We start from the raw sequence: 25,070 nt of genomic DNA, 5'->3' as shown, positions 1-25,070 counted from the left end.
ATATGTTTGACCCTATTAGGCTTCAAAACAATTTCTTCACATAGTCAGCTCTTACAGTCGGAACACATGCACGGGTCAAGTAAAAGAACCAAGCAAGAAGACAGGAACAGCAGCAGCAGCAGCTCCATGGACCACCGTCCGCCCCGGCTAAGCTGTGAAGACGAAGTTTCCATCATGGTGGCTGCCTTAGAGACTGTCATAGCAGGGACTGCCACCCATGACTTTGATATTTGGTCGCATTCACTACGCTCCTCCTCCGCTGGGGCTGCCGCTTCTGACAGGTTTTTATCTGTTTCTCAAGAGATGGAGACTTGCGGGTTTTGCAGGATAAAGGGGTGTTTGGGCTGTAATTTCTTTGAGGAGGAAAAGAGTATTAATAACAGTAGCAGCAGTGGTCCGCCGGCCGCGAAGAAGAGGAAAAAGAAGAATTACAGGGGTGTGAGGCAGCGGCCGTGGGGGAAATGGGCGGCGGAGATAAGGGACCCGCGCAGGGCCCAGCGTGTTTGGCTCGGGACCTTTGAGACGGCGGAGGATGCAGCGCGTGCTTACGATAGAGCGGCGATTGAGTTCCGCGGTCCTAGAGCTAAGCTCAATTTCCCCTTCGCCGACTACACCACACTGGCGGCGCCGGTGGGGCTTCAGCATCAGGAAAATGTGGGGACTAATCGGACTGAACTGCGGAAGAAGAGACTGCATGAAAATGAAGGAGCGTCGGAAATTGGGTCGACGAGTAACAGCAATAACGAGAAGGATTTATGGGAGATGATGATGGGAGAAAATGAGATTGAAGAGTGGATGGGGATGACGGGGTTCAGTGGGGATTCAGCGGACTCTGCTAATGGCGGGAGTGTTCATGTTCATGTATAATAAGAAGAAGATGAAGAAGAAAGAGGATAATTACACTTTTATTCACGTTTGGTGTAATTACACGTAAATTTTTTATAGTCTGAAAAATTATATCTAGCATTTTTGAGGTTTGCTTACGTCTAACAAATTTAATGAATTTTTTACTAACGGGACACTTATATGTTAAACGAAATCAAACCTCTGGAGTGTTACATATAATTTTTTAAACTATGAAAAATTTATATGTACTAAACCAAATCTCAAGAGATGGGAGTATAATTATCCTTAATAATAATAATGTGGTGCATTATTAATTACAGTTACAGGGGCTGCTCTTTTTTGAAAAATTTTGAGTTCAAATTTGAGTTGCTCTCTCTTTTGTAGTTAGTCCTCAGTATACTTTTACTTAAGAGAGAGAGAGATGTACCAAAAGAAGAAGAGTTAGATAAGATGATGTTGCCTGTAAATTGCAGTTTATGGGACATACAAGAATGTTATAGGGGGAAATATAACTACACTTTTATGAATTTTTATTTGAAATTGTTAGGACGATACATAATTAATAACAGAAAAATTAGCGGTACAAAATATAATATCGAGGGATAGATAAATATAGATAAAATATTAGTTATATGATTAATTCAGATTATCTAATCTAGATTTAAAGTATTGGGATAGCCGTTCTTCAACTATAAATCTTTTTAAGTATTCAACCTTATTGATTATTTGATTGTGAATCTAAATTCGAAACTCATATTCTCACACTTTTCATAGTTTTCCAAAGTACTTCTAAAACTACTTTTCTACTATTAAAGTAATAATTTGCTCCCACAAGTTAAGAGACAACACATTAAGATTATATAAAATTACGTAAGAAAAGAAAGAAAGTCTGAACTTATTGAATATTGTATACAAACTTTTATGTCGGCCAAAAAGGAAATTAGAATTAAAAAAAGCAAAAAAGATAAGTATAAAAATTCTTCCTAAATGGGGTCCATTGGCTTCACCTGATATGGATAACGTTAAAGAGGTATATTCCTAAGTTTGGACTTGAACGTGTCTAATTGAGTCAACCAACACTCGCATATTTAACATGTGATTCAATCAAATATTATTCCCCCACACGACTTTACTGGTAATAATGATGATGAGGCTTTCAATTCATGTCAGTGCGCTTTTAAAATCAACCGTGTTTTGTTTTTGAGTCATATCAAAGCTGCAGCCTGCAGGTTGATGCCAGCTACATTCTTTTCTTCTTTGATTAGTTTGATGGCAAGTTTTTGGGGTCTACTGACTCAGATTTGTGATGTCACACTATGTTTTGCCCTTGCACATCAAGATGCAGTGCATAAATAAACATTTTGCCCCAAAAAAATTCTTATTCCCATCAATTTGATTAATGGAAATGGACTCAATTAAATAATATATGTAAATATATTTACTATGTGCTTAATCATTTTCTTTTTAAAAATGTTGCACTGATACATTTGTCATGCAATTACTTTTAATCTAACTAAACTTTGATTTAGACTACAATTTCCTATTATGTTGGTTCAATCATAAGGATAGATTTTCTTATGAAAGATTTATATATTTAGTTCTTTAAATTGATGTAAAGATTGCTTTACCAATGGATGTAATAATTGATTGAGAATAAGTATGTGAGTCTCCATTAATATAAATGAAGATTGATTAGTTCAGACCAAAGTAATTGACATATAAGAGTTCGTACTATAATTTCATCATGATAATAATCAAATCTGTCCCTTTTTCTTCAAAAAAGATGAATATATAAAAGAGATGGTTGAAAAACAAAGGAAATGTGGAATCATATTGTGCAAGTATTCTTTCAAAATGCATTTTTGTGACAACTTCTATGAATGAAGTTCCTAGATAAATTAGATTAAGGTCACTCCGAAAGAACATGGTTTTAAGTGGCATCTTCATCTCCTAAGTTTCAGCAGACATCAATCCAATAAAGGGAAAATCATGGTACAAAATTATACAGCAGATGCAGATTTTCTCCTCACAACGCATCGCGTGCAGCAATCCTGCATGTTATGGCATCTGATACTGAAGATATCCCCAACTCCAACGCTGATATTTTATAGTGCTGGTGGATCCAAAACAAACATAAATACTCCGATCAATCACCAATGTAGAATACAACATGTTACTATAAAATTAGCACTGCACACACATATCAACGGAGGGAGCGAGAGAGAGAGAGAGAGTAGAACAAACCTTCTGTATCTGGGATTGATCAGCTCGCCCTGCCAATTCCTCCAACCCCATCTCAGTCCCCTTGACAAGTCCCTTTATGACTGTCATCTGGGGCACAACAGTGAAGTTATTTTCCTTATCAGTCTTTTATGTGAAGCAAAGAAAAGCTCAAAAAGTGATGGGAGATGGCAAATTCATAATTCATGAATGCAACAGTCTCACCTCATCAGAGGAAGCACCAAAACGAGCTACAAGAATGTAACTCGTGCTGTCAGATATGCCGCACCTTTTTAAGGACTCTGATATCTGGTACAAGCAGTAGAAAGATATAACTCAAGTACAAAATACACAAAGGATGATCGATGAGGAAAAAAAACCTTTCTTACATGTTTAGAGCCCGAGTAATTGTAAACAATCTCTGAATGAAGAGTGCGGGTCGTCAACGACTCTCGTGACTTAGCTACATGCGTCTTATATGCAGAAGCAAGAACAGGGAAAACATCTGGTATCTATCTCAATTGCAAGTGATAAATATCAGGGAACCAAAACTACAAAAATGAGGACGAGTTAATTTCATAACGCCTTCCACTTACTAGTGAAGCATTGAGAAATGCTACTTCTGGTTCCAAAGTTCCCGCTTGCATCAAATCCAGAAGTTCTCTGCATACAAACACTGTGAGCTTTAAAGATTTCCGTCAAGCCATAACAGTGAGATGTTCACTGCCAAAACGGACATGCAGCACAAGGAGTATATGAATGACACAGTTTCATAGCTGAAACAGAAACAACTTTGTTTCATTGCATCACACGGTTTCTTAGCCATATGATGAGGATAGTCTCCATCGTGGTACAAAATTTGATTACTGCTGGATTGGCAATCCAAACGCGCAACGCTGGAAACAAGACTCGTCATCCCAAGAAAAACAGAAGCAGCAAATAGCAAATTCAATCAAATTCAGCTGGTATTATGAGAATTATCATAGTTTCTGAATACTTTCAGGTAAGACCTTGAATCATAGGAACAAGTAGAAGTTCAGAAATTAAACCAAAACCGCAAACCCATAATTCTGGAAACAAATGTATTCTACCACAACTTTTAATTTTCTCATCCAATGAACTGAAACTTTCAAATTGCCAGCAAGTAAAAATAAACATGAAATGGCATCTTCAATTACCAAGTACAGCAGCAATATATTTCTTCGCGAATAAGCAAAATTTATTCAATATTTCCAAAAGAAACAGAAAGTGAGAGAAAGGAAAAAAAAAAAAAAAAAACTTAAAGTGACAATTCTGCAATTGCAATGGACAGACGTTGACAGAAAAGAAGAGAAGCGTACTTGGAGTTGGTGACATCGGCGAAGAGAGCAAGAGATAGAGTGGCACCGCCGACGTCGAATGTCTTCATATCTGCTTGCCGGAATTGAACTGAAGCAAGCAAAAATAAATTAATCGAGTTTCTATTAAAGAAATTTGGGAATTGAGGGTGCGTGTACGGCGAATATGGAAACTAGGGTTTAGTGCTGGAAACAAAATTAAAGAGGAAAAATCTATCTACGGGGAAAAAACAATATAAATTAATCGCGCCAGGTAGGGGTCGAACCTACGACTTTCTGCTTAGGAAACAGACGCTCTATCCACTGAGCTACAGGCGCTGTTTGCTGTCACCTATCGACTTTATTATCAAAAAATGGACATAAAGGTTAAGATAGAAACCTAGTACGAAGAGCTTTCACAAAGATAAAGTTGCCTCAAATAAGACTTCAAAATGTCAAATAAGACAAGAATTCACGTACCCATAATCGTCAATTTTCCAACACTAGGAATATTGAAATCACAACATGTGGGACACTACAAGTACAACAATTTTGTCCTATAAGTACCTATAACTATTTTGGGCCAAAACACATCATTTTGATTAAGAGGATTATTTCCCTCGATCCTGCACCTGACTAAAGTATAAAAGGTTTTAGCTTGAGACCTCCTAGTAAATCTGTTCATTTTTTTAGTTTTTAAAACTTTTGAATCAAACTATTTTGGTCATCACGATCTCTGACCCAGAAACTAACTTATCCACAAAATAATACTACAATGATGGAGAAGTGTCGTAAATATAAGCAGCATATATACAGTGTACTAAACCACTTGCACAAAACAATAGCTTGATGTAATAATAATATAGCAAAAATGGTGGAGGAGAACAAGAGCAGCAGATAACATAGGAATAGTGAGTAAAAGACAAAGTGTGTTGAGTAGATGGGAGACCAAAAGAAACAGAGTCCTAAGTCTCCTCCACCTTTTTATGCCCTTCTTTATGTGTAGTTCAAACTTTTTAGCAGCTTCAGTGAGTATAAGTATAGGGAATCAGCACATTTTGACTACTAATCCAGAGCAAAGTGGGAAGATCAACCATGTGACCTCCAGTTCTGCCCATCTATCTATTCAAATGGGAATCTTTCCCATCACACTTTGTATTTTTAATTGCTTTTGTCAAAATTCAGTGCCTAGATTTTGTGTTTCTATTATTAGCTCCCATGTGCCTATGCCATTGGAGTTTTCCTCACTTTGAGCTACACGATTTATCTATTTATGTTTGTTGGATCAGTTGGTAAAAACAGATCACTTTTAATTAAAATTATTATAGTCCCGATTTCATCTATCAATGCGTTAATGTATAATTTGTATGTATATCTTACGTATGATTTGAGGGCATAATATCCTAACAGTAATCGAAATTGAATCCATCCAAATTTTTTGTAATAAAAGGAATAGAGTTGATGGGGTTTGTTAAAAAATCCCTCGAGAAACATATTTACCCTCCAAAATAATAAGAATTATGAGATGGGACAAGAATCCTCGACTTGTTTACTCAAGTCAGGCGGTCTGATTAGTTAAGAGGTCTAGCTCTGCAGCCTCCACTATAATTTTAAGTGAACTAATTTAATTATCAAAAGGTTCTAGTAGAGTGTTGCCTCAACATACTTAACGATTTGTACTGCAGATTAATCCATCAGCTAAATTGAGGATTGAAAATGAACCCATCTGACATAGATCTCCAAATGAAGAGGTATCTAAGTCATCGACGATCTCGACTCGGATCAATTATAACTCTCTGAGTTGTACGAGAAATTTATGTCCTTTTTGTTGGGGGAGGGGGTTAAAGTAACAGTGAATCTTTTTGTTTTTTCCACATGATATAGGAATAAGTTATGAAGAAAACAATATTTATTGGGGTGAAAGCACATGAATGTGAAAACATAAAAGGTTAAATTTTGAGTATAGGATAATATTCAAAATGATAATAGATCTGATGAGGATTATTATATAGGCAGCATTCACTTTTCCCACACCGAAAGAACGCGATAATTGAGGTCATCTTGTCTTCATTAAGTCAAATAGTCTTTGATTAAAGGCTGCTCCCTTGTTTTTGTATCAAGCATGCATTTCACTAGCTTTGCCTTGATCTAGTGATTAAATTCATTCATTTTTTATTTGAATATCACGAATTTCGATCTCGTTAAAGACTTAAAATTATTTATAAATATATTATAATTTGGCAGTAATTTGTTTAAAATGTTTGATCTAATAAAAATTTGTGCCAAAATTCTTAATATGTCGATGGAGTTACTGTTACCAGAATAATTGAGTTTATTGTAAATGTATTAAGGTGAATTATACGTGGACCTCATTTGAAAATGAGAAATTACACTTCTTTCAAAGAAGTTCAAAAATTATACTTGTACCCCTTTGAAAATTCACTATTTACACTTGATTCCCTTTCGTTAGAGTTTGGATGAAAAATGTTGATATTAACAAAATAATTACATAAATTTCGGTGGACCCCTCATTTTAACATTCACATGTAATAATTGTGTAGTTAAAGGGAAAAGAAAATATAATGATTTTAACCTCACTCCATATATATATATATATATATATTACATTATCTCTTTATAAGTACAAAAATATTCATGGAGAATGTTAAATGAGAGACAAAATTGAAAAAATATGTAATTTTATTCCATCGAATTAACCATATCTGAAGGGGGTCGGGAGTAAAAGAAAAATTTTAGAAGGAGTGTAACTATAATTTCGCATTTTCGAATGAGGTTTAAGTGTAATTCTGCTTGCAATGTTTGATGTAATGAAAAGTGTACTTAAATTTTAAAATATTGGTGGGTCTAAAGTGAGCAAGAGTTTTATGGAATGTGACATTTTTTGTGCATCAAAATGATGAAGCATGAAGTTCTACCTCCTATCCTATATAAGGACTCAGCACATTGCATGTGAACTCCAAGACCAGACCAAAAGAAGAAGAAAACACAAACATCAATACCCTTAACTTCTAGCTTCCTTGTAATCCCAATGGAATGCTTAAACATGTTTAGCAACGACAGCCTCTACAACAACATGGGTCCAAGAATCTCATTCTCAAATGATTTTGCTGATCCTCAACACCCCATCAACCTAGAAAACAGCTACAGAGAAGCACCTGCATCCTCAGACTTTGAGTTTTCTGTCCCTAGTTACACTATGATTTCTGCTGATGAGCTTTTCTGCAAGGGAAAGATGCTGCCCTCGAGAGGGAACTGCGTAAAAACTCCCACTCTCAGAGATCAGCTTCTTGCTGGAGACGATGATTGCGAGGAGATTGGACCGTCGAGGTTAGCTAAAAGTACGGGGCGGTGGAGGGAGCGATTAGGACTAAAGAGATCACATAGTATTGTACCTAAGAAAGCGGGTAAGAATAGCGATGGAGGTTTAGAAAGAATCGATGAAATGAAGATCCCGGAAATGGCTTAAGGTGAGGGGATAGCCAGTGAGAATTAGTTGATTTTGGTGTATATTCATTGGGGTTGGGGAGGAAGATTTTTTATGTTGTTGCTGCTGCTGTTGATGTTAGAGAATATTGATTTCAGGTTTGGACTAATGTAGAGTGAAAGTCAGTTGTTGTTTTTGATCCCTCTTCCTCAACTATTAACCTGTGTACAATGTAAAATCTTTCTGATTCAGTAGTTCGGTCTTGGCTTGACATTGTAAGAAAAAAATTGAACCTGGGTTGTATTAACTCGGTTTAAATATTCCTGTTCTAAGTGGGTCGCATTTCTTGTCCAAATACAAGAAACCAGACATATTTCAAGGAACCAAAAATATATGCTCATAAACCTTGTCAGCAGATAGACTACATAACAAATTCACAAAAGATATACAGCCTAGTACTGTTTCTGCATTTGGGTTGTCCTACCAATCTTTGGGACGAACAAAAGAAAACATTACATCGTCAGAAATTTGTATTGCTATTAACTTTGCGATGTCCACGAGGACAACTATCTAAGCTAACTGACGAATGAGAGAGCTCTCACCATGGAGCACCAGCGACCTCCTTAAACAAAAAACCAAGCTCCTCATTTTTCACTTTAAGGGCAGCAATCTCGGAATCTAGTTTTTCTATCAACAATCTAATGTTCGAAAGTTTCTCGTTGAGGCTTCTCATCTCATCCTCTGCTGCAGCTCTCTCAGTTCTCTTCAGTTCAATAACAGTTTGGGATTCACAAGAAAGACTTACTAGTTTATGTATCCGCGCACGTAAAAAACCAACCGTCATTCCTAAATCATCAAAAGCTTTCAGAGTTTTGTCCCAACTTTCAAAGTGATTAGAACCCATGTTAGGATTAGCCACTCGGATAGCATCAGCTATGTTGATCGTCTCTAAGATCATACCAGCAGCCAACTTACTGTTAAGGCCCGGGATAACTTTCTCGTGAAGAAACGAGCTTTGGCTGCGGCAGAGCTCATAGTACTTTGTTCTGAGATGCATTGGTAGCTCAGAGTCGAGAACTAGGCCGTCGACGTGAATGTTGAAATCTTCAAAGCACCCTACGTCTTTGAAACTGAGAAGAGACTCTGCAAACTTGATGCCATCCATGATTTCTGGACCGAAACTTTCGCCACCATCACCAGATTGATCTGGAGCAGGCTGATTCATAGGAATTGATCCACCATCATTCTTTTGGCTATTATCCACTGCAAGAGGCTCCATATATTTCTCCGCGGCTGTTTCACTAATCCCTGCATTTTCTTCCAGTTTTTCTTCCATTTTCACTACATTATTTTCAGTGAAATTGTAAGATCCCTTTCTTGGGTGTCTGAGAAATAATATAAGTAAACACTGCAATGTGGAATCACAAACCTGCGTTGATTGGCCCGGTTTGAAAATCTAGGTTTAGAAGGGTAATAGCCCCATCAACTTCCGATAATCTTCTTGCTCTCACAATGTACAGCTTAATAAAACAAACCAGCAGACAGTCAACGAAAACTTTTCAACACACAAGATGAAATGCTTGAAACTTGGAACGCTTACACCGATCACCTCTTACCTCTCACACTCATATGAACTTCCAACAACAAAAATGGAAACAAACAAAAACAAGGATATAATAAGATTGAGACTAAAGGTATAAATTACCTTAAACTTGCATGGCTTGATCAGTTGAAAAACCACAACATCGCCCTCGAGCAATTTGTGTTCAATGGAGAAACCTCTCCATCCACCGCTTAGTCCCGTTTTATGCACCAAGTACTTTACATGGTACTCTTCTTCATTTTCATCAACCAAAACCATCATTTCATCACCCTTCGGTAGATGGCCATCACAGAACTTTTTCGGCAAACCCTGTAATGTAAAGAAAGCTGGTATTGAGAAGTTCTTCCCTCATTTCCAGAGCGTGCATACAACATCAACTCACCAGCCAGAATCCACCAGAGACGTGTGATCTGAGCATAAGTTTCAAAAAACTAGGAAAATGTGGGGACAGATTTGCTTGGACCTCTTTTGCTCTCTCCATAGCTGAGGTTGTGACACTGTCACGGCTATGATGATCACTAGTTGTCTCCACCTTGGGTGGATGACTGTAAGAACAGAGAAAAATTGTACAAGAAAACAAATACAGTTATGAGAACCACTTCCTCGTGGAAGATAATCTTTGTAAGAATTTATAACATTAAGCTTAGTAGCTTACCATGTAATAGGTCTTGCATTAATTACGGATTCTCCCTGCTCGAGTATTTAAACGAATTTGTCAAAAGCTGATCCAAGAATTAGCAGTACAGCAACAGAATAAATATGATTGACGGAAGTCATCAAGGGGCAAAAAGGCGTGGTAATAATGTAGAAGGGATTGTCCCACTTAAAACCTTGATTTGAACAACATGACAAAAAAATGAAGTGAACAAATGATGTCTTGGTAACATACACAACTTACACCAAATGGCCTAAAACTGCCTCTCTCTTCATCACATAAGGTAACCAAATATAAAGCATGTTTTCAGCAAAATGTGACTGGCCAACAACTTTGTCTAGATCCAACCAAAACATTTCTTCACGCAGCAAACACCTAAACACACACACACACACACACGCTTATTTATCCATTATTAAGTAGGGGGGGATTAAAAATTTATGTAATTTCTATTGCTATTGTCATTATTTTTCATCCAAATCCTAACAGATGACAGGCGTAAAAGGAGATTTTTCGTAGGGAGCGCAATCGTAATTTCAAAACTTTTTTGAGGACTGTGTAATTTCGCATTTTCAAAGGCGTTTCAGTGTAATTAGCCCTTATTATTTAAATTTATCCTTCGGACAACTACAAATGGTCAAATAGCAAGTAGCAATCCACCCCCAGAAAACAGAGATAAAGGGATAGTTGAAAAATTAAAAACAAGGGATTACTGTGAGTCATACATAACATGGAAAACTAATATAAATGAAGATTCTTGTAATAATGAAGATCCTCACATCCTTGTAATTGTTGTCAAGACTCATTAGCCTCTGCTTTACCAGCTTTCTCTTAAACTCCCATGCCAGCTTCTGCTTAAGCTGTTAACATTGAGCAAACACCCATTTTTTTATAGCATAAAATATGTCAAAATTAGCATTTTTCTAGAGAGAGAGGGAGAGAGAGAGAGAGAGAGAGTAACCTTGGATTTGGAAGAAGAAACAGGGCTTCGATTGGAACTACTGATCCGAGCGATGGCCATAGTTCTTGTCTTTGCTTCTCAGTTCTCACAGGAGAGACGTAGAGGAGCGCATTCTATCATAGTAAGTATCGACCGTTGAGTTCAAAAATCTGCAGAGTTATGGAAAGTTATAAGAATTGAAATCATGGGGATTTGACAAGATTGTCAGACCATGTTTCTAGTTCCTCGGAGATGGCAACACAGCTAAAAACTCTCTTCATAAGTCCTCTGCTCCAGACAAAAACATAAAACCCGTTCATATATTTGAATTTGAATTAATATTCATCTGTTGCTACAATCTAGCTGTACTAGGTGGCATCATTGCGTAGGTAGTATGAAAAGAGGATTTTTCACTTTTTCCAATGTGACCCCGCCACTTCCACTTCTGCATGTCTTAGTTCAAATATTTTACTTGTGATTGTGTTTACATGTAATAAAAAATATTTACATAATTTAAGTAAAAATTAATATTCACATACATGTTTAGTACCTTTCCAGAATGGTCGCAGGGTGGTAGAAGCATTCAACCAAACATTATTACATAATTCTAATTACAATCACTGGCAGGTGAACATTGAAGACAAACATTCAACATTGCTTACACTTTTGGTATTTTACAGACTAGATTATACATTAATGTGGACGTATCACCTCCTGCTATCACAGTACAGCATTGTGAGCAAACTCAATAAGGAGATGATGACTTCCAACATATGGATCCAGTAATAATGCGTAAACCCCATGTACAGCAAGGCGACACAGGTGACCTTTTACATTTGAGCACATCACAAGTACCTGTAGGGAATTTCTTGGATGGACCGGACTCCATAACACAGTCGAATGAAGAGGGGAGGGGTGCATCGACTAAGACCAGTTCTGACTTCTGAGGCTTAAAGTACTATGTACATTCTGAGCAACGAGGTCAAGCTTTGTGGTAAGCTAAGGTAAGCTGCAATTCCATCAAAATCACCTGGCATATAATATAAAGCCATAATACCTGAATTTTCCTCGGGATTCCTGTGGTTAAAGCTAAAACTTGGTTTTGTGCTATATTCCCTCTATACAATTATGTTCGTGCGAAATTGAGAATCTGCAAGTGAACCATCATAGGTTGCCTCAAAAGTTCTCATAATCTTGACCTATGCTTAATGCCAGTAAAGGGTGACCGTCTACGAATAGAAGCAAATGGTTCACCGTTCAAGGAGCCCGAGAACTTAATATCCCATCCTTCAACATTCTTTGGAACACATACATCAAAAAGTATTTGCCCAAGAACAGTGTTTGTACTCATACGAGGGCTTGAGCGATGAGGTGACCTCTCTTTCCGCTCCTGTGGGGATCCAAATTCTCTGCTGTCTCGATACTCTGATGAACTTGGCAGGAAAAAATGGTCATTTGGACAAACTGCAACTCTTCTGAAACTTTGATTTGAGTCAACTGCTGCATTCTGGAGGTCACAAATTAAGTCTGAGATTTCATCATTCACACCGTCCATGCGAGATGTTTCCCCAAGTTTCTGAATTTTTGCAGAGAAAACTGAAACTGCCTGCTCAAGCAACTCAGTTATTGCAGCGGTGTACTTTACAGCTTGATGCCTGTCAAGACCTGTAACAGGGAAAGAAAGACCAAATTGAAATATGGGGGAAGTAGTCCTGAGAATAGCCGTCGAGATTCATATGTTGAACAAGCCAAAGACATAACTAGCAGTGTTAGGTGCCAGAATAAATTTAATCTAAGTGGCATGTCCGGAGATCATCAAACGGCAGAACAAAAATATTATTTAAATGATATGTTTCTTTCCAAGGCCGTCAACAAATAAAATGCTCAAAGAGGTAGATTCATGATTCATGAAAGCATAAAATGCTCAAAAAGGAGTATAAAAAAGTATAAAATGAACCATGATATTAAATATTCTATGATTCCTGCACCGAAACAAAAATAAGTAACACCAGAAAATGTAGCTTGTAGATATGTGGATGCTCCTAAAGAAGTCCCTTTCTCTACACTTCAGACACCCCAGACAAGGGACAACTCAAATGACTATGCTAGTGTAAAACGCAATGAAATAAATTAAAAATCAATATCATATGAGAACAAAGGCAAGCTGAAGAATACCGGAATGCTGGCAATTTCCTTGTATGTACTCTCAGGAAGTGGAAACCAAAGCAAAAGCAAGATATACTGGATAACTCTAAACTAGTTCTATATCCATATCAGGGTATACTACTTAAGTCAGTTCATGCCTTCAATAAGGATTTCTTGAGAATGAACTAATTTGCTTCAGGATTGATGCTTCGGTTGTTATCCAAAATATGCAATTTAGTTAGAGTTCCTTAGTGATAATGACCATAAAAAAGAACTTACAAATTACCGAGCTGTAGCAAATAGTAGACCCAACAAATCATTCATACGGCAGGTAGCTCTTAAGAAATCATATATCATCTTGACAAAAACTTGCCATAAGTTATACAGATCCAAATCAGTTCACATAATGAGGAGAATGAAACTGAATACAAACTGACCTGGATGGGCAGAGGCACTCCTAATCACAACCTTTACATTACCCCCCACATCCTGTAAATGCTGAGCAAATTTACATAGAGTTGAAAAAGGAGCCACATCATCATTTTCAGAGCATAAAATGAGAAAGGGGGCACCCAAACCCTACAGGTAAAAAATCAAAGGAATAGGAGGGTCAAAACAACAAATGTAAGTATATAATTTGGGAAATCACAGGTCAGCTGGAACTTACAACTGAGGAATGAAGTGTTTGCCAGTACTCTGCACGTTGGGATCCAAACCTGGTGAGGAATAAAGCATCCAAGCTCGAAGTAACACCTTTTGCAAACAATGATACAAGCTTTGATGTGCCAGGCATTTTGAGGATGGAGCGGTGCAAAGCAAACCGGGCACCCAAGTCACTAGTGAATTCTATGGGATCAGAATCGTAGATCTGGCCTGAGATGCAGCTTGCCACCAATCTACTGTCCTCCTTCATGAAACAACAAAAGGGCAACTAAAAAGAAGGTTTACCAATCCACCAACAACAATTCATTTATTAAAGTTCAAGGACAAATTACCATATCAAACTCCACTTCAGAACATCCTTCAATAATCTGCTTAAATTTGGAAAAGAAAAAAAATGTCAACATGACACGCCAAAGTAAGCAATGCGTACATTTTTTTAACTATACTGCTATATTCGAATTTGCTCCAAGTATGTCTAAAATGGAGGATTTCTTCTGTCTTTTCTAGAATACATAAAAGAGAACGGACTCAAAGAGACCAGCCCAGGGCCTAATTTAAATAAGTACATTGAAAATTCCAAAAGGAATGGTCTTAGAAACAAAGTACCAATGCACGAACTAGATCTATGTCAATGTGCATCAACCATGGAAACGCAAATCCATTCACTTTACCTGGAAAACCTTATACATGCAAGCTTTAGAACCACCAGCAAAAGTTGCAAGCACTACAGGGCATAGTCCACCTCTAAGCTCCTGTACATGTAAAACACACAGAATAAACAGCAAGTTTTATAAGAAATCTGCGGAGTCAAAATGCATCTAACAAATACAAGCTCTCCACATGGTGGTTATCTTTTCACTAACTCATAGCCAGGAAGCCAACAGGGTTCTCCAAACCCCAGAAAACGTCGGACAGAAATGCTTGTTGGATAATTCACATTGCTTTTCAAGCAACCTTTATAATGGACATAGCATCACAAATTCTTGACTTAAAGGAAAACACTTCAAATATATGCTTCTCATTCAATCTGCAAATTTTCTGTTACAGAAACATTGAGATAAGACTGACCTTAACAAGTTCACCAAGGACAGCAAAAGCAAGTGATGTAGCCCTCTCTGGAAAGAATCTGCAGAAAAATAGCTGACTGACTCTTGGTACGTCGTTCATAATGAGGAATTTGCTATTCAGAATTATAGGCTAAATCGAAACACCAAGTTTAATGAAAATCTAAGAAAAAATATCAAAAGGACCACTTCTGTTCTTTCAACTTGTCAAGATAATCAACTTTGTTTCTCCACTTATATTCACCGGTCAAGGAGTATAGCTCTAGTTTCTTCTGTAATCGAGATGTAGCTATTCAACATTTATCTTTTCTCAGCACCCACATAAACCACAACGTGCAGTCAAATAAGCCATAATTCTCTACTGAACTTCACTTACGACTACAATCACCACAATAAAACAAAACTTTAAATTACAGCGAGAAGAGCGTACGGATTGAGATAATCAGAGCGGCAAACAAGCGAGTTCCAACCCAGGGAAGAATAGATTCCAACAAAATCCGTCAATTGAGCTTCGCTAATGGAAACCCAAACGAAGAGCACGATTACTCCTTTCGCTTTAAACTCTTCTCCGTGACACCGCACCCAATAGAACCTCCCACCGCCGCTCATCGTGGCAAAAGCTCGCCGCGCTTCCCAGTCAATTTATCAGAATTTCTAAATGAATTTGGGAACAAATGAGGGGTTTTGTTTGTGACCGTTGGAGTGAAGGGGTGAGGTAAAGAGAAAATGGAGAGAGAAATATGTGACTAAGAGTTCTTGGTAGCGGCATAGTACGTTCCACCTCAGACGATGCGCACCTTGAGCGTATTATAAATAGATGCACTCGACTATCCTGCGCCGTACGGGCAGTAGATGTAGCTTAAACATTTGAGTCCATTTTGGGCTTCACGTTTGGTGGATCAGCCCAAATCATCATAACGATGTCCATTGGACCTCAGCTTGTGGGCCCACATTTTAGGCCGTATTTTGGGTCACGAGTGGCAATTGTGGTTTTAATAAACCATGATGAGGATTGGCGTCTCATCTCATTTATTTATGGGCTGAAAAATGGTGTAATTATATACATTTTATATAATTTAAAAAATTATATCTAGTATACTTCCATTTAATAAATAAATTCATATGTTAATCAGAATTCAGCGAATTTATAGATATTAAAAAAAGGGATAAAAGTATATATTTACTCAAGATTAATTTATTACTAACTTATGGTAGGTAAAATATAATTTTTTGTGATCAAATTTCTCTTCTATATCTTCATGAATTAATGCATGTGAGAAAATATATCTTTACCGTTATAAGGGTAGTTTAGTTAGAAAAAATTTGTTTGATCTACAATAAGTCAGTAATAAGTCAATGAAAAGTAAATATTAATTTTTATTTTATTTTTGTTAATATTCACAAAATTTTGTGAATATTGACTAACGGATGATCTATTTGTTAGATGGAAACAAACCTCAAGAGTACTAAATGAATTGTTCAAATTATGGGAGTTTACGTGTAATTATATAAAATCTTATAGAAAGGGAGCATAATCATCCCTTCATTTATAGTTTGATGAGATTTTATTCAAATATTAAAGTTTCATCAAGGTTTAAAAACTTTAAAATTTTAAAATCAAATTTGTCATTTTGCATAATAAATAAAATGATATTAAGTAGTAATACGAATTATATATAAAGTACCAACTCTTTATATTTTTGCCACAATATTATACTAAAAAAATTAATAGTAACGGGACATTATATGTTAATCAATTATAAATTAGTTGGTAAAATTAAGAGTGGATGATAATGAGAACTTAGTTTGTCATTATTATTTGAGGTGGCAATTGAGGAGATCTATGATATAACTATCAGTAATTTACCAAAAAAAACAAATTAATATTTAAATTTTTGTTATTAATAATTGATGATATATATATATTTATAATAACAATTTAGTCATAGTAGAGTGGCAACCCACCGTATGTTTATATTGTTATATATATATATTTATAATAACAATTTAGTCATAGTAGAGTGGCAACCCCCCGTATGTTTATATTGTTAATAGCCGATCATCCTTGAACATGCATTAATAAATGGTTAAAAGGAATGGGGGGAAAAGGGAAGATGGAGAGGAAATGCACTAAAAAGAAAAAGCAATGTGGGTCCACTTCACCAATCCCCAGGCCATATACCACTGGGCAAAGGGGGCACGAAGACCAACAATCTAGCTAGAGCTCCAGTTTGTCACCCAAATCAGGGAGATATATGTATTCTATTCTACTCTATTGTAGTGTATGTAGAAAGAAAAGAGATATATATAAATCAAAGGACCAACCTTCTTCCTCCATCCATCCCACTCATTCTTGATGATGATGATGATGATGGATGCTACCCAACTCAGTTGACAACCAACCACTCACTTCATCACGCCACGTGCATTACTACTCGTCCACTAATATATACATCCATGCTGAGACGACGACAATCCATCAATCTTCCTTACACTTGCTGCTCCTGCTGCATTCTTAATTAATTTGCATATACATCATCGCACACTCATTAGCTGCTAAACTAAGAATATATCTTCATACGATAGCATATATATCCATTATGATCATATAGTTAATACTATTACTCTAGTATTATATATGTACCTTTTGTTATAGTGCCTTGAAACTGAACGTCTGGAAATATAGAGTTGCGTATCCCCACTGTTAATTTCTGTCCTACACATATATCATAAATATATATATATATAACATAGTTAAAGTGATTGATCAATGGATCGATCATATTTGCTTTTGCTTTTCTTTTTTGTTTTTTTGGTTAATCTTGCATCTAGCTTACAAATTCAGGATAAAAACATGCAATGAGATGCTTGATTTTACCACACGAATCGGTACATTAAAATATCAGAAAAACAAACTTAATTATCCAACTAGTTTCTCCATATATGAACATGTCTGTTCAGATACGTAATTAATTAGGGAGATACGTAATTAGATATGGGTCATCACTTACTCAGATTAATCCAGGTGCAAAAGGACAAAGTTCTCAATCAAGCTTCAAAATCAATCCACGTGCCCCATGATACTGATCACATAATATATACACTGAAACATAGGACGTGTATATATATGTATGTACTCACATCCACATGCGTGTGTTTTCATGTCCACACTCTAGACAGGAAAAAGAGGGTTTTCTAGCTGTTCATGTTGTATCAACTCTTCTCTCTTCCAAATGGCTACAAAATCCGTACAAAAAATGCCAGACAACAAGAAAACGACCAAAATATGCCCAAACAAAGACAGCCTTTCAACTGATCAAAACCAAAATGATACCAACCATTAAAATCTTTGTTACTGAACTCGGTCCATCTGCCAATTAGAAGGAGCTCGAAAGAGTACATCGTCATAGTACAAAAACTTCCATTGAAGAAATCAACTCCAACTTCTTTACATAAATATGGAAATATGCTATACATTATGAACCAGATTACTTGGGTATTAGGAAATCTTGAAAGTGCGTTCTTCTGAAACAGGTGATCATCTAATTCAACTTAACCAGTACTGACAAAATAAGGAAAGGAGCAGGTATAAAAACGAATAAGAAAAATGGAAAATTCTAACTCAGGACAGAATTTGGTCACAATCTTATGACTATGTGATTGTTTGGTTCGACCAACATGACTTGGGTAAGAATTTTTCTGAGTAACAAGAATACCCTTTCTTTTTTTCTTTTTCTTTAGTCATAGTAATACACATTCAATGATGTAAACGAACCCACTGATACCTCCCTTCCAATGGAACGTCCTTCACTATATCATAGTTGTACCTGAAACCAACGGAAACCCATTTGATCAAATCACTACTCGATTTCCTTTTTCAGCAACAAGAATATTCAGGCAAGCAACCGCTAGAATGAGCTAGGTTTACATATGTTGATCAGAGATCCTCCTCATGTGAAACGTGGAAAGACATGTAACGATTGTATGATGAATATATATGTACTCACTTTTCAGCGAATCTTTTCTGCTCGTACTTTTCTGCTGCGGCGAAGAACTCCTCCAGCTCCGCCGCCGGTGGCGTCTTTGCCACAGAAGCTGGAAATTTCCCGTATGACGTTGGCGCCACAAGCGATGATTTCTTCGATGGTGCAGATGATGAGTCCATAACCATGAATTCTTCCGAGTCTGCGGAGAGCTCGCCTTTTGGAATCGCCTCTCTGATGAAAAATAGCAGTAAAACACAAAATTAAAACCCGCACTACATGATAAATGCTTCTGATATGAAACGGTGAAAGTTAAAAATTGAATGAATGCAATTAATATAATTCAATGTATTTTCACTCACCTGAAAATGGGCAACAAAGGGTTCATGTATGTAAAATACATACGATATCTCAATGTGCATGTATATATATATATAAAGACATACTCGCTGTGCATATATATGTATATATATCATTTATCCAAGTGCAGCAGATGAAACTGAAACTTTGGAAACTAGAAAATGAATAAATGCAAAATATTTTATTTTGATTATCACCTAAAAATGCCGTTGATGGACGTGGAAATTTCCATTCCGAAACCCTTGGTTTGCAAATCCACATTCTGAAAAAATTCCAAAAGAAAATCAATAAAAGCTGCACTCCAACCTTTTTTATAAACGAAAACTCGAATACAACTTTCTGACAAATACTAAAACTGAGTTCGAATTTTAAAATTTCACCTCCAGATCTGGTGATCTCGAACTCCTCCTCCCAACTTCAATCGACTCATCGTACTCATACCAACAGGAGGTCCTAGAAGTCGCCGGAGACGACGCATTCTGGACCAGTTCTACGTCGCCGGCGTACTCATTTTCAAGCTCACAGTACAACTTCCTCTTTTTACTGAAATTCAACCACATAACATCTTCCGTAGCTCTAATCCTCTCACATTTCTTCATGTACTCCCCCATCTCTGTCTCTCCCTATACATACATGTACATATATATAGACTCAAGGACAGATATTTGTGCTAATGTGTGTAAATATACGTATGTGTGTGTGTGTATGCTGATTATCAGAAGTACCTGCAAAAGCTGAAAGCTACAGAATTTTCATTTTCAGTGGCGGAGCTCACTACTAAAACTGGAAGAGAGGTAGGGGCAAAATGGGAAATCCTTCAAACGATGCTGATTTGATCCTACGGTAGAAATTAAACGAAGCGGTTACCGTAGCATGTGGTCCTGACTCCGTTACGGTGACAGTCACATGGGCCATGGCGGTGCCGTTACGAGAGATCGGGGATCCTATGGAGAATGACTGCTAACGAATCAACAAATACCTGAATGACGCGTAGAGGACCGGGTGACCGGGGCAGCCGGTTTCTTCACCGGGAATCTTTGTCATCACTCCTGGTTTTTGCTTAACCTAACTGAAAAATCAAAGTTTCATACACTTTATATTATATTTTAATTTAAATTACAATCAACTCTCTTAAAATTTATTATAATTATAATTAATATAAAATTATATACCGACAACTTCTAATAATAAATAGGACAGTGCGATTTTTATTTGTCCCGATCTTGTTTTTTCAAAAAATTTGGATATATATATATATGTATTAACTCTATAAAAAATTGTTCCATTCAAAAATAGAATAAATAATGAGATGGATGAAAATTTTCAATCAAAAATTTCATACAGCCCACTATGATAGATATTTTAAATAGGTCATATATAGATTATTAGATGAGAATATAATGAAACTCATAAGATAAATTTTGATGTTGCAATTTATAGTTGGGCAGCATACAAAAATAAATACCAAATTGAGTGATAGGACATGAGGGTGAGGGCGAGGCCAACTATAAATGGGATAAGACAATAAATGTGGTACCAACATTGGATTCCCAAAATTGAAGAATTGATGGATTTGGGCACAGTGGACGACCCCCTTAAACCAAGGGCACATTTGTCCTTGTCTATTTTTTATTTTAAATTCAATGATATATGTTATTATAGGTAAGTTATAATTACCTCATTTGAAATTTAAAATAATTATAAATGTCACTTATTTTTTGAAAAATTATAAACATTAAATAAAAAATAATTATTTAGTCTTTGGACTGTGAGGTGAGTTGGATATTACTACTTTATCCTTACTAATTTGTTTAAATAAAAAAATATTCTAAAAGGTGCTAAAAGTTTGCAGGTGGATAAAATAAATAAGCTATAGGGAATAGTTCATAAAAATATTTTAAAAAATATATAAAATTATAATTCATAATGATATTTTTTTGTCAATTCACCATAAAAATTTGATGAGAATCTAAACGAAGCTAATAACATAGGCTCTGTTTTAAACGGATAAAAACTAGGGAGGTAATTATAATTTCTTAAACAATAAGAATATTTTTTTAATTATATCAAACCTCAAAGGAGCCGAAGGATAAGGATGTCTGTCGTGGGTAAGGACATTGTCTATGAATAAGAATACCCTTAAATCCCTGGCAAGGTGGTTAAGGCGAAGCCTTCTTTCAGCCAAAACCCTGAGATCTTTGGGTGTGACGTTTTAGCTCTAGACGCCACATGTCCCTGTAAGGTTGCCAAAGCCATACCACCAAATTTGGCACCTTACTAACATGGGCTAATGTGGAAGCCATTGGGACGACCCATGTGGTTGGCCCTTTATGCTAGCTACGGGACCTTGGGCTTGCAGAGGTTAGTATGTTCGAGAGGGCTTTGTCTTTGAGTTGGGGCTTCTGGATTGTTTTTGGACTGGTCTGATTTTTAGCACCATTAAAATTGCCCCTTAATTTTCTATTATTGGCATTTCATTTTTTTAAATTATTGCACATTATGTACTTTAGAGATTGACACATACCTTTAATACAATGCATCAGTTGTCTTACACTCATTACACAAAACACCTGGTAAAGCCAGGACAAGGCCAACACAATTAGGTGAAAATGAACTTAGCTAGTTGGGCTGATTCATGGCCCGAACAGGTTCCTGTCCATGATCTTACAACCAATGCAAGAATCTCCATAAAATAAAAACAAAGCAACATGTGGAAACATTAAGGTCGGCTGTTCTGCTTCACACGCATATAAAATTATCATTACCAATATCTTATTCAAACGATGCCCTTACACAGATCTATGATTCATATACATATATATATATATATATATGATAATCTCATCATTATCTTTTGAGTAATACATGCACGGCTTGCTGGTTAATATCCTCATCTCCTGTCATATCCACCGCACCCTCTTCAAAACAGCCAAATTAAATAGAAAAACCAAAATGAATGAGCAAGCCGACACCAACCCAACATCAATTATAAAATAGATACGATTGATTATTTTTTCTGATCTCATAATATATCAAATTTTATTATATAATTAATTATGATCCAGTCGAAGCTGACCGAGGATTGAGGAAAGCGGCTATGACTCTGAGCATGGCCACAGCCTTGGGGCTGGTGGGGTTGATCAGATTGAACACATGGCCCTCTCCTTCAACCTCCACAGCTTTCACTTCTCCATCCCACCCACTTCTCTCCAATGCCTCCTTATACCACCAACCCCTCACCCTCAACACATCTTTCTCCGCAACATACACCAGAACCCTCTTACACCCCACCCTCTTCAGTCTCGGATCCATAACCGGATTCACCAACGGGTCATCCAAACCCGAGCTATTCGGGTACGCATACAGCCAGAGTTTCTCCATTTGTGTTTCTGCATACCCATTATTGCCTGCAGACCCGTTCTTCTTCCCCAAGAAGTAGGGACAGTTGAGGAACATCCCATTGACTTTAATGTCTGGATCCGGACACTCCAACCCGACCCGGATGGCCATCTGGTTTGCAATGTTGCCACCAGCAGAGTCTCCGCCCAAGTAAACACGCCGGAAATCGGCGTACTTTCTCAGCCATGGTTCCTGGCCGGCGTTGTTCCCTCTGAAGTGGGAAAATGTCCATTTTAGTGCTAGCCAAGAATCTTGGTAAGCAATGGGGAGAAGGTGCTCAGGGGCTAATCTGTAATTAACAGATACTGCTACAACTCTAGCTCTGGCCACAAGTGAGTTCAAGTGGTGGTGGTACGTCGGAGAGAAGGCGGATTCCGTGAAGAACCCGCCGCCGTGGAAGTAGAGCAGAAGAGGGAGTTTGTGGACGGGAGTGGCGGCGGCGGCTCTGGGCAGGTAAACTCTGGCTGAGAGATTGAAGTTTGATGCAAATATGATGACATCTTTGGAGTGAACCCCAGTTGTGGGATCAAGTCCTGCAGGGGCGAAATCCTGGCCGATGAATCTCCGTATCGTGCCGTTTCTGAAAACTCTGATGAAGGGATAGATGTCGTAGAGTAGGTCGGATGTGGAGTTTGTATGGGAAAATGAGGAATGGAAGAGGAGAAAGATTATGACGAAGAAGAGTGGAGAAACCTTAGCAGACAACAACAACATGATGTTTGATTGATTGCAGGAGATGAGAAGAATGATGATAGATATATACTTGGAGGGAATATTCTTTCCCGGATAATAAGTTGAATTAAATTAATTATAAAATATATATATATATTATATTATTATATAATTAATTATTTTTTTAAAATATGCACCAATAACACATAAATGAATTGTTTTTTTTTTATAATTAATTTAGATTTTGTCGATTTGGGAAAAAAAATTTGATATTTGTAAATGTAACTATTTGATGATAATTAATATGGATAATTACATTTACACCCCTCATCTATTATCTTTTTACACAAATTATCCCTGTCTTTTCAAATTATAGAAACCACTCCTCGTAGCCTTTAAAACACCAAAATATCCCTGTTGACTCGGTCAAACTTTAATTTAATTTTTAAATAATAGAATGCTTTCATGAGTGTATCGTAATTATCAAAAGGTAGAGGGGTGTTAAAATAATGTTTATAGGGATAAATAATATAATCTCGTATATTTTTTAATTATTTCATTAATATTTTTAATTATTTCATTAATAAAATTTTTAATATTTATTAATAAAGTAATTTAATTTTTCAAATACTAAGAGTTATAATTTTTTTATACAGATTCAATAAAAAGAGTTAATACAATAATTTAAATTTAAATTAAAAATTAGTATAAACAATAAATCATCTCCGATAGCATTTCTGTCATTGAAAAATTAAATTAAAGTTCGATCGAGTCAACATGGGTATTTGTAGTGATTTAAAGATTGTTAGAGATAATTTATATAATTTTTGAAAAGATAAGATGTTTTGTATAAAAGATAATAGATGAGGGATGAAAATAAAATTATCCCTTATTAATATTCTGGGACTTTGGACCACCGATAAACGTGGGCACGACTTCACAAAAATAGTTTTAAGAAAAAGTGTATGTGAAAGGCATTACTAGAAGCATAAAAAAATTATTTTTTAATAAACAACATGGTTTAGTATATATCTTTTTAATAATAATAAAAAAAAAAAAGAAACCATGTGAAGTAACGACTTCATATGGGATTTTTTTTTAAATTAATGGCCTTTAAATTTATTGATTAATAGTAAATATTTAATTAATAATGAAATATTTATTAGTAATTAGTAATAAATATTATTTATTTATTATTACATAATTAATAAATTTAATATTTTTTTATTAATGTAATGTCAAAGAATTGACAACATATAATTATATTGTGTAACTTAACTTTGAGTAATGATACCAACCAATTTTTTTGGTTATTAATACTGTTAATAAAAGAAATTATGTACAAATTAACAAAAATAATATTGTGTACAAATTGATTTTGTCCTTACTTGGACTAAAATTACACAGTTTTGTTATTTTTTTGTGCAAAAAACATAACACACAATATTATTTTATTATTTTTTCGTAAATGATTTTAATAAAATATTAATTTATTAATAATTAATAATTATAAATTTATGCTTTTTTTTTAAAGTAACTTCTGTTAATAATTATTTAAAAAGAATGATTGATGATGTTACTTCAACTAAAGTTTATTTTGAGTAGTGGCAGTGGGGGTTATTTACTTTTTTTATTACTAAAAAATAAAAAAAATTATATCAATATAATTTAATTAAATATGCTAATATTATTATAATGAGTTGTGATTTCGGATTAAAAAATATTTTTTTTAAAAATAAATTGTCAAGTCGTGATTTTA

At 35.9% G+C, this 25,070-nt stretch overlaps 7 protein-coding genes and 1 non-coding gene across 9 annotated transcripts; 2 read left to right on the top strand and 6 right to left on the bottom strand.

Annotated features, from left to right (window-relative positions):
- Positions 1-3: 3 nt before the first annotated feature.
- LOC105172721 (ethylene-responsive transcription factor ERF109-like) lies at positions 4-1,019 on the top strand. The gene has a single exon (XM_011094273.3). The coding sequence runs from the start codon at positions 67-69 to the stop codon at positions 865-867; it is 801 nt and encodes a 266-aa protein (XP_011092575.2). The 5' UTR covers positions 4-66; the 3' UTR covers positions 868-1,019.
- A 1,631-nt stretch (positions 1,020-2,650) lies between these two features.
- Positions 2,651-4,603, bottom strand: LOC105172722 (EKC/KEOPS complex subunit tprkb-like protein). Its single transcript, XM_011094274.3, has 6 exons — positions 4,407-4,603; positions 3,663-3,729; positions 3,456-3,578; positions 3,292-3,375; positions 3,091-3,177; positions 2,651-2,959 (listed from the first exon to the last, which is right to left on the bottom strand). The coding sequence occupies exons 1-6, from the start codon at positions 4,472-4,474 to the stop codon at positions 2,873-2,875; spliced, it is 516 nt and encodes a 171-aa protein (XP_011092576.1). The 5' UTR covers positions 4,475-4,603; the 3' UTR covers positions 2,651-2,872.
- Positions 4,604-4,648: 45 nt separating this feature from the next.
- TRNAR-CCU (transfer RNA arginine (anticodon CCU)) lies at positions 4,649-4,721 on the bottom strand. The gene has a single exon. It is a non-coding gene; the product is annotated as a tRNA-Arg (tRNA).
- A 2,572-nt stretch (positions 4,722-7,293) lies between these two features.
- Positions 7,294-8,134, top strand: LOC105172723 (uncharacterized). Its single transcript, XM_011094275.3, has one exon. It carries the CDS (start codon positions 7,432-7,434, stop codon positions 7,867-7,869), a length of 438 nt encoding a protein of 145 aa, XP_011092577.1. The 5' UTR covers positions 7,294-7,431; the 3' UTR covers positions 7,870-8,134.
- Positions 8,135-8,200: 66 nt separating this feature from the next.
- LOC105172726 (B3 domain-containing protein Os01g0234100) lies at positions 8,201-11,384 on the bottom strand. Its single transcript, XM_011094278.3, is given in 8 exon segments — positions 8,201-8,442; positions 8,444-9,168; positions 9,257-9,347; positions 9,533-9,739; positions 9,813-9,975; positions 10,086-10,120; positions 10,865-10,945; positions 11,047-11,384. Coding segments are annotated over 8 exon segments (1,407 nt in total). The 5' UTR covers positions 11,107-11,384; the 3' UTR covers positions 8,201-8,397.
- Positions 11,385-11,516: 132 nt separating this feature from the next.
- On the bottom strand, positions 11,517-15,695 carry LOC105172725 (uncharacterized). Its single transcript, XM_011094277.3, has 7 exons — positions 15,328-15,695; positions 14,902-14,959; positions 14,505-14,585; positions 14,166-14,201; positions 13,838-14,077; positions 13,608-13,749; positions 11,517-12,690 (listed from the first exon to the last, which is right to left on the bottom strand). Exons 1-7 carry the CDS (start codon positions 15,504-15,506, stop codon positions 12,212-12,214), a joined length of 1,215 nt encoding a protein of 404 aa, XP_011092579.1. The 5' UTR covers positions 15,507-15,695; the 3' UTR covers positions 11,517-12,211.
- A 2,530-nt stretch (positions 15,696-18,225) lies between these two features.
- Positions 18,226-20,060, bottom strand: LOC105172727 (cyclin-dependent kinase inhibitor 6). 2 transcript variants are annotated; one of them, XM_088886054.1, is made up of 5 exons: positions 19,966-20,060; positions 19,621-19,863; positions 19,438-19,502; positions 18,905-19,114; positions 18,226-18,724 (listed from the first exon to the last, which is right to left on the bottom strand). In XM_088886054.1, the coding sequence occupies exons 2-5, from the start codon at positions 19,849-19,851 to the stop codon at positions 18,655-18,657; spliced, it is 576 nt and encodes a 191-aa protein (XP_088742180.1). In that variant the 5' UTR covers positions 19,852-19,863; positions 19,966-20,060; the 3' UTR covers positions 18,226-18,654. The 2 variants fall into 2 exon arrangements, with proteins under 2 accessions (XP_088742180.1, XP_011092584.1); XM_011094282.3 differs by having other exon boundaries at positions 19,621-19,987.
- Positions 20,061-21,951: 1,891 nt separating this feature from the next.
- On the bottom strand, positions 21,952-23,359 carry LOC105172837 (putative carboxylesterase 12). The gene has a single exon (XM_011094414.3). It carries the CDS (start codon positions 23,351-23,353, stop codon positions 22,295-22,297), a length of 1,059 nt encoding a protein of 352 aa, XP_011092716.3. The 5' UTR covers positions 23,354-23,359; the 3' UTR covers positions 21,952-22,294.
- Between the last annotated feature and the right edge of the window lie 1,711 nt (positions 23,360-25,070).

The sequence above is a fragment of the Sesamum indicum genome, linkage group LG10 (assembly GCF_026168435.1).
Source record: "Sesamum indicum cultivar Baizhima isolate 11 linkage group LG10, ASM2616843v1, whole genome shotgun sequence".
Taxonomy (NCBI): domain Eukaryota; kingdom Viridiplantae; phylum Streptophyta; class Magnoliopsida; order Lamiales; family Pedaliaceae; genus Sesamum; species Sesamum indicum.
This window is presented reverse-complemented; position numbering and strand designations above follow the sequence as displayed.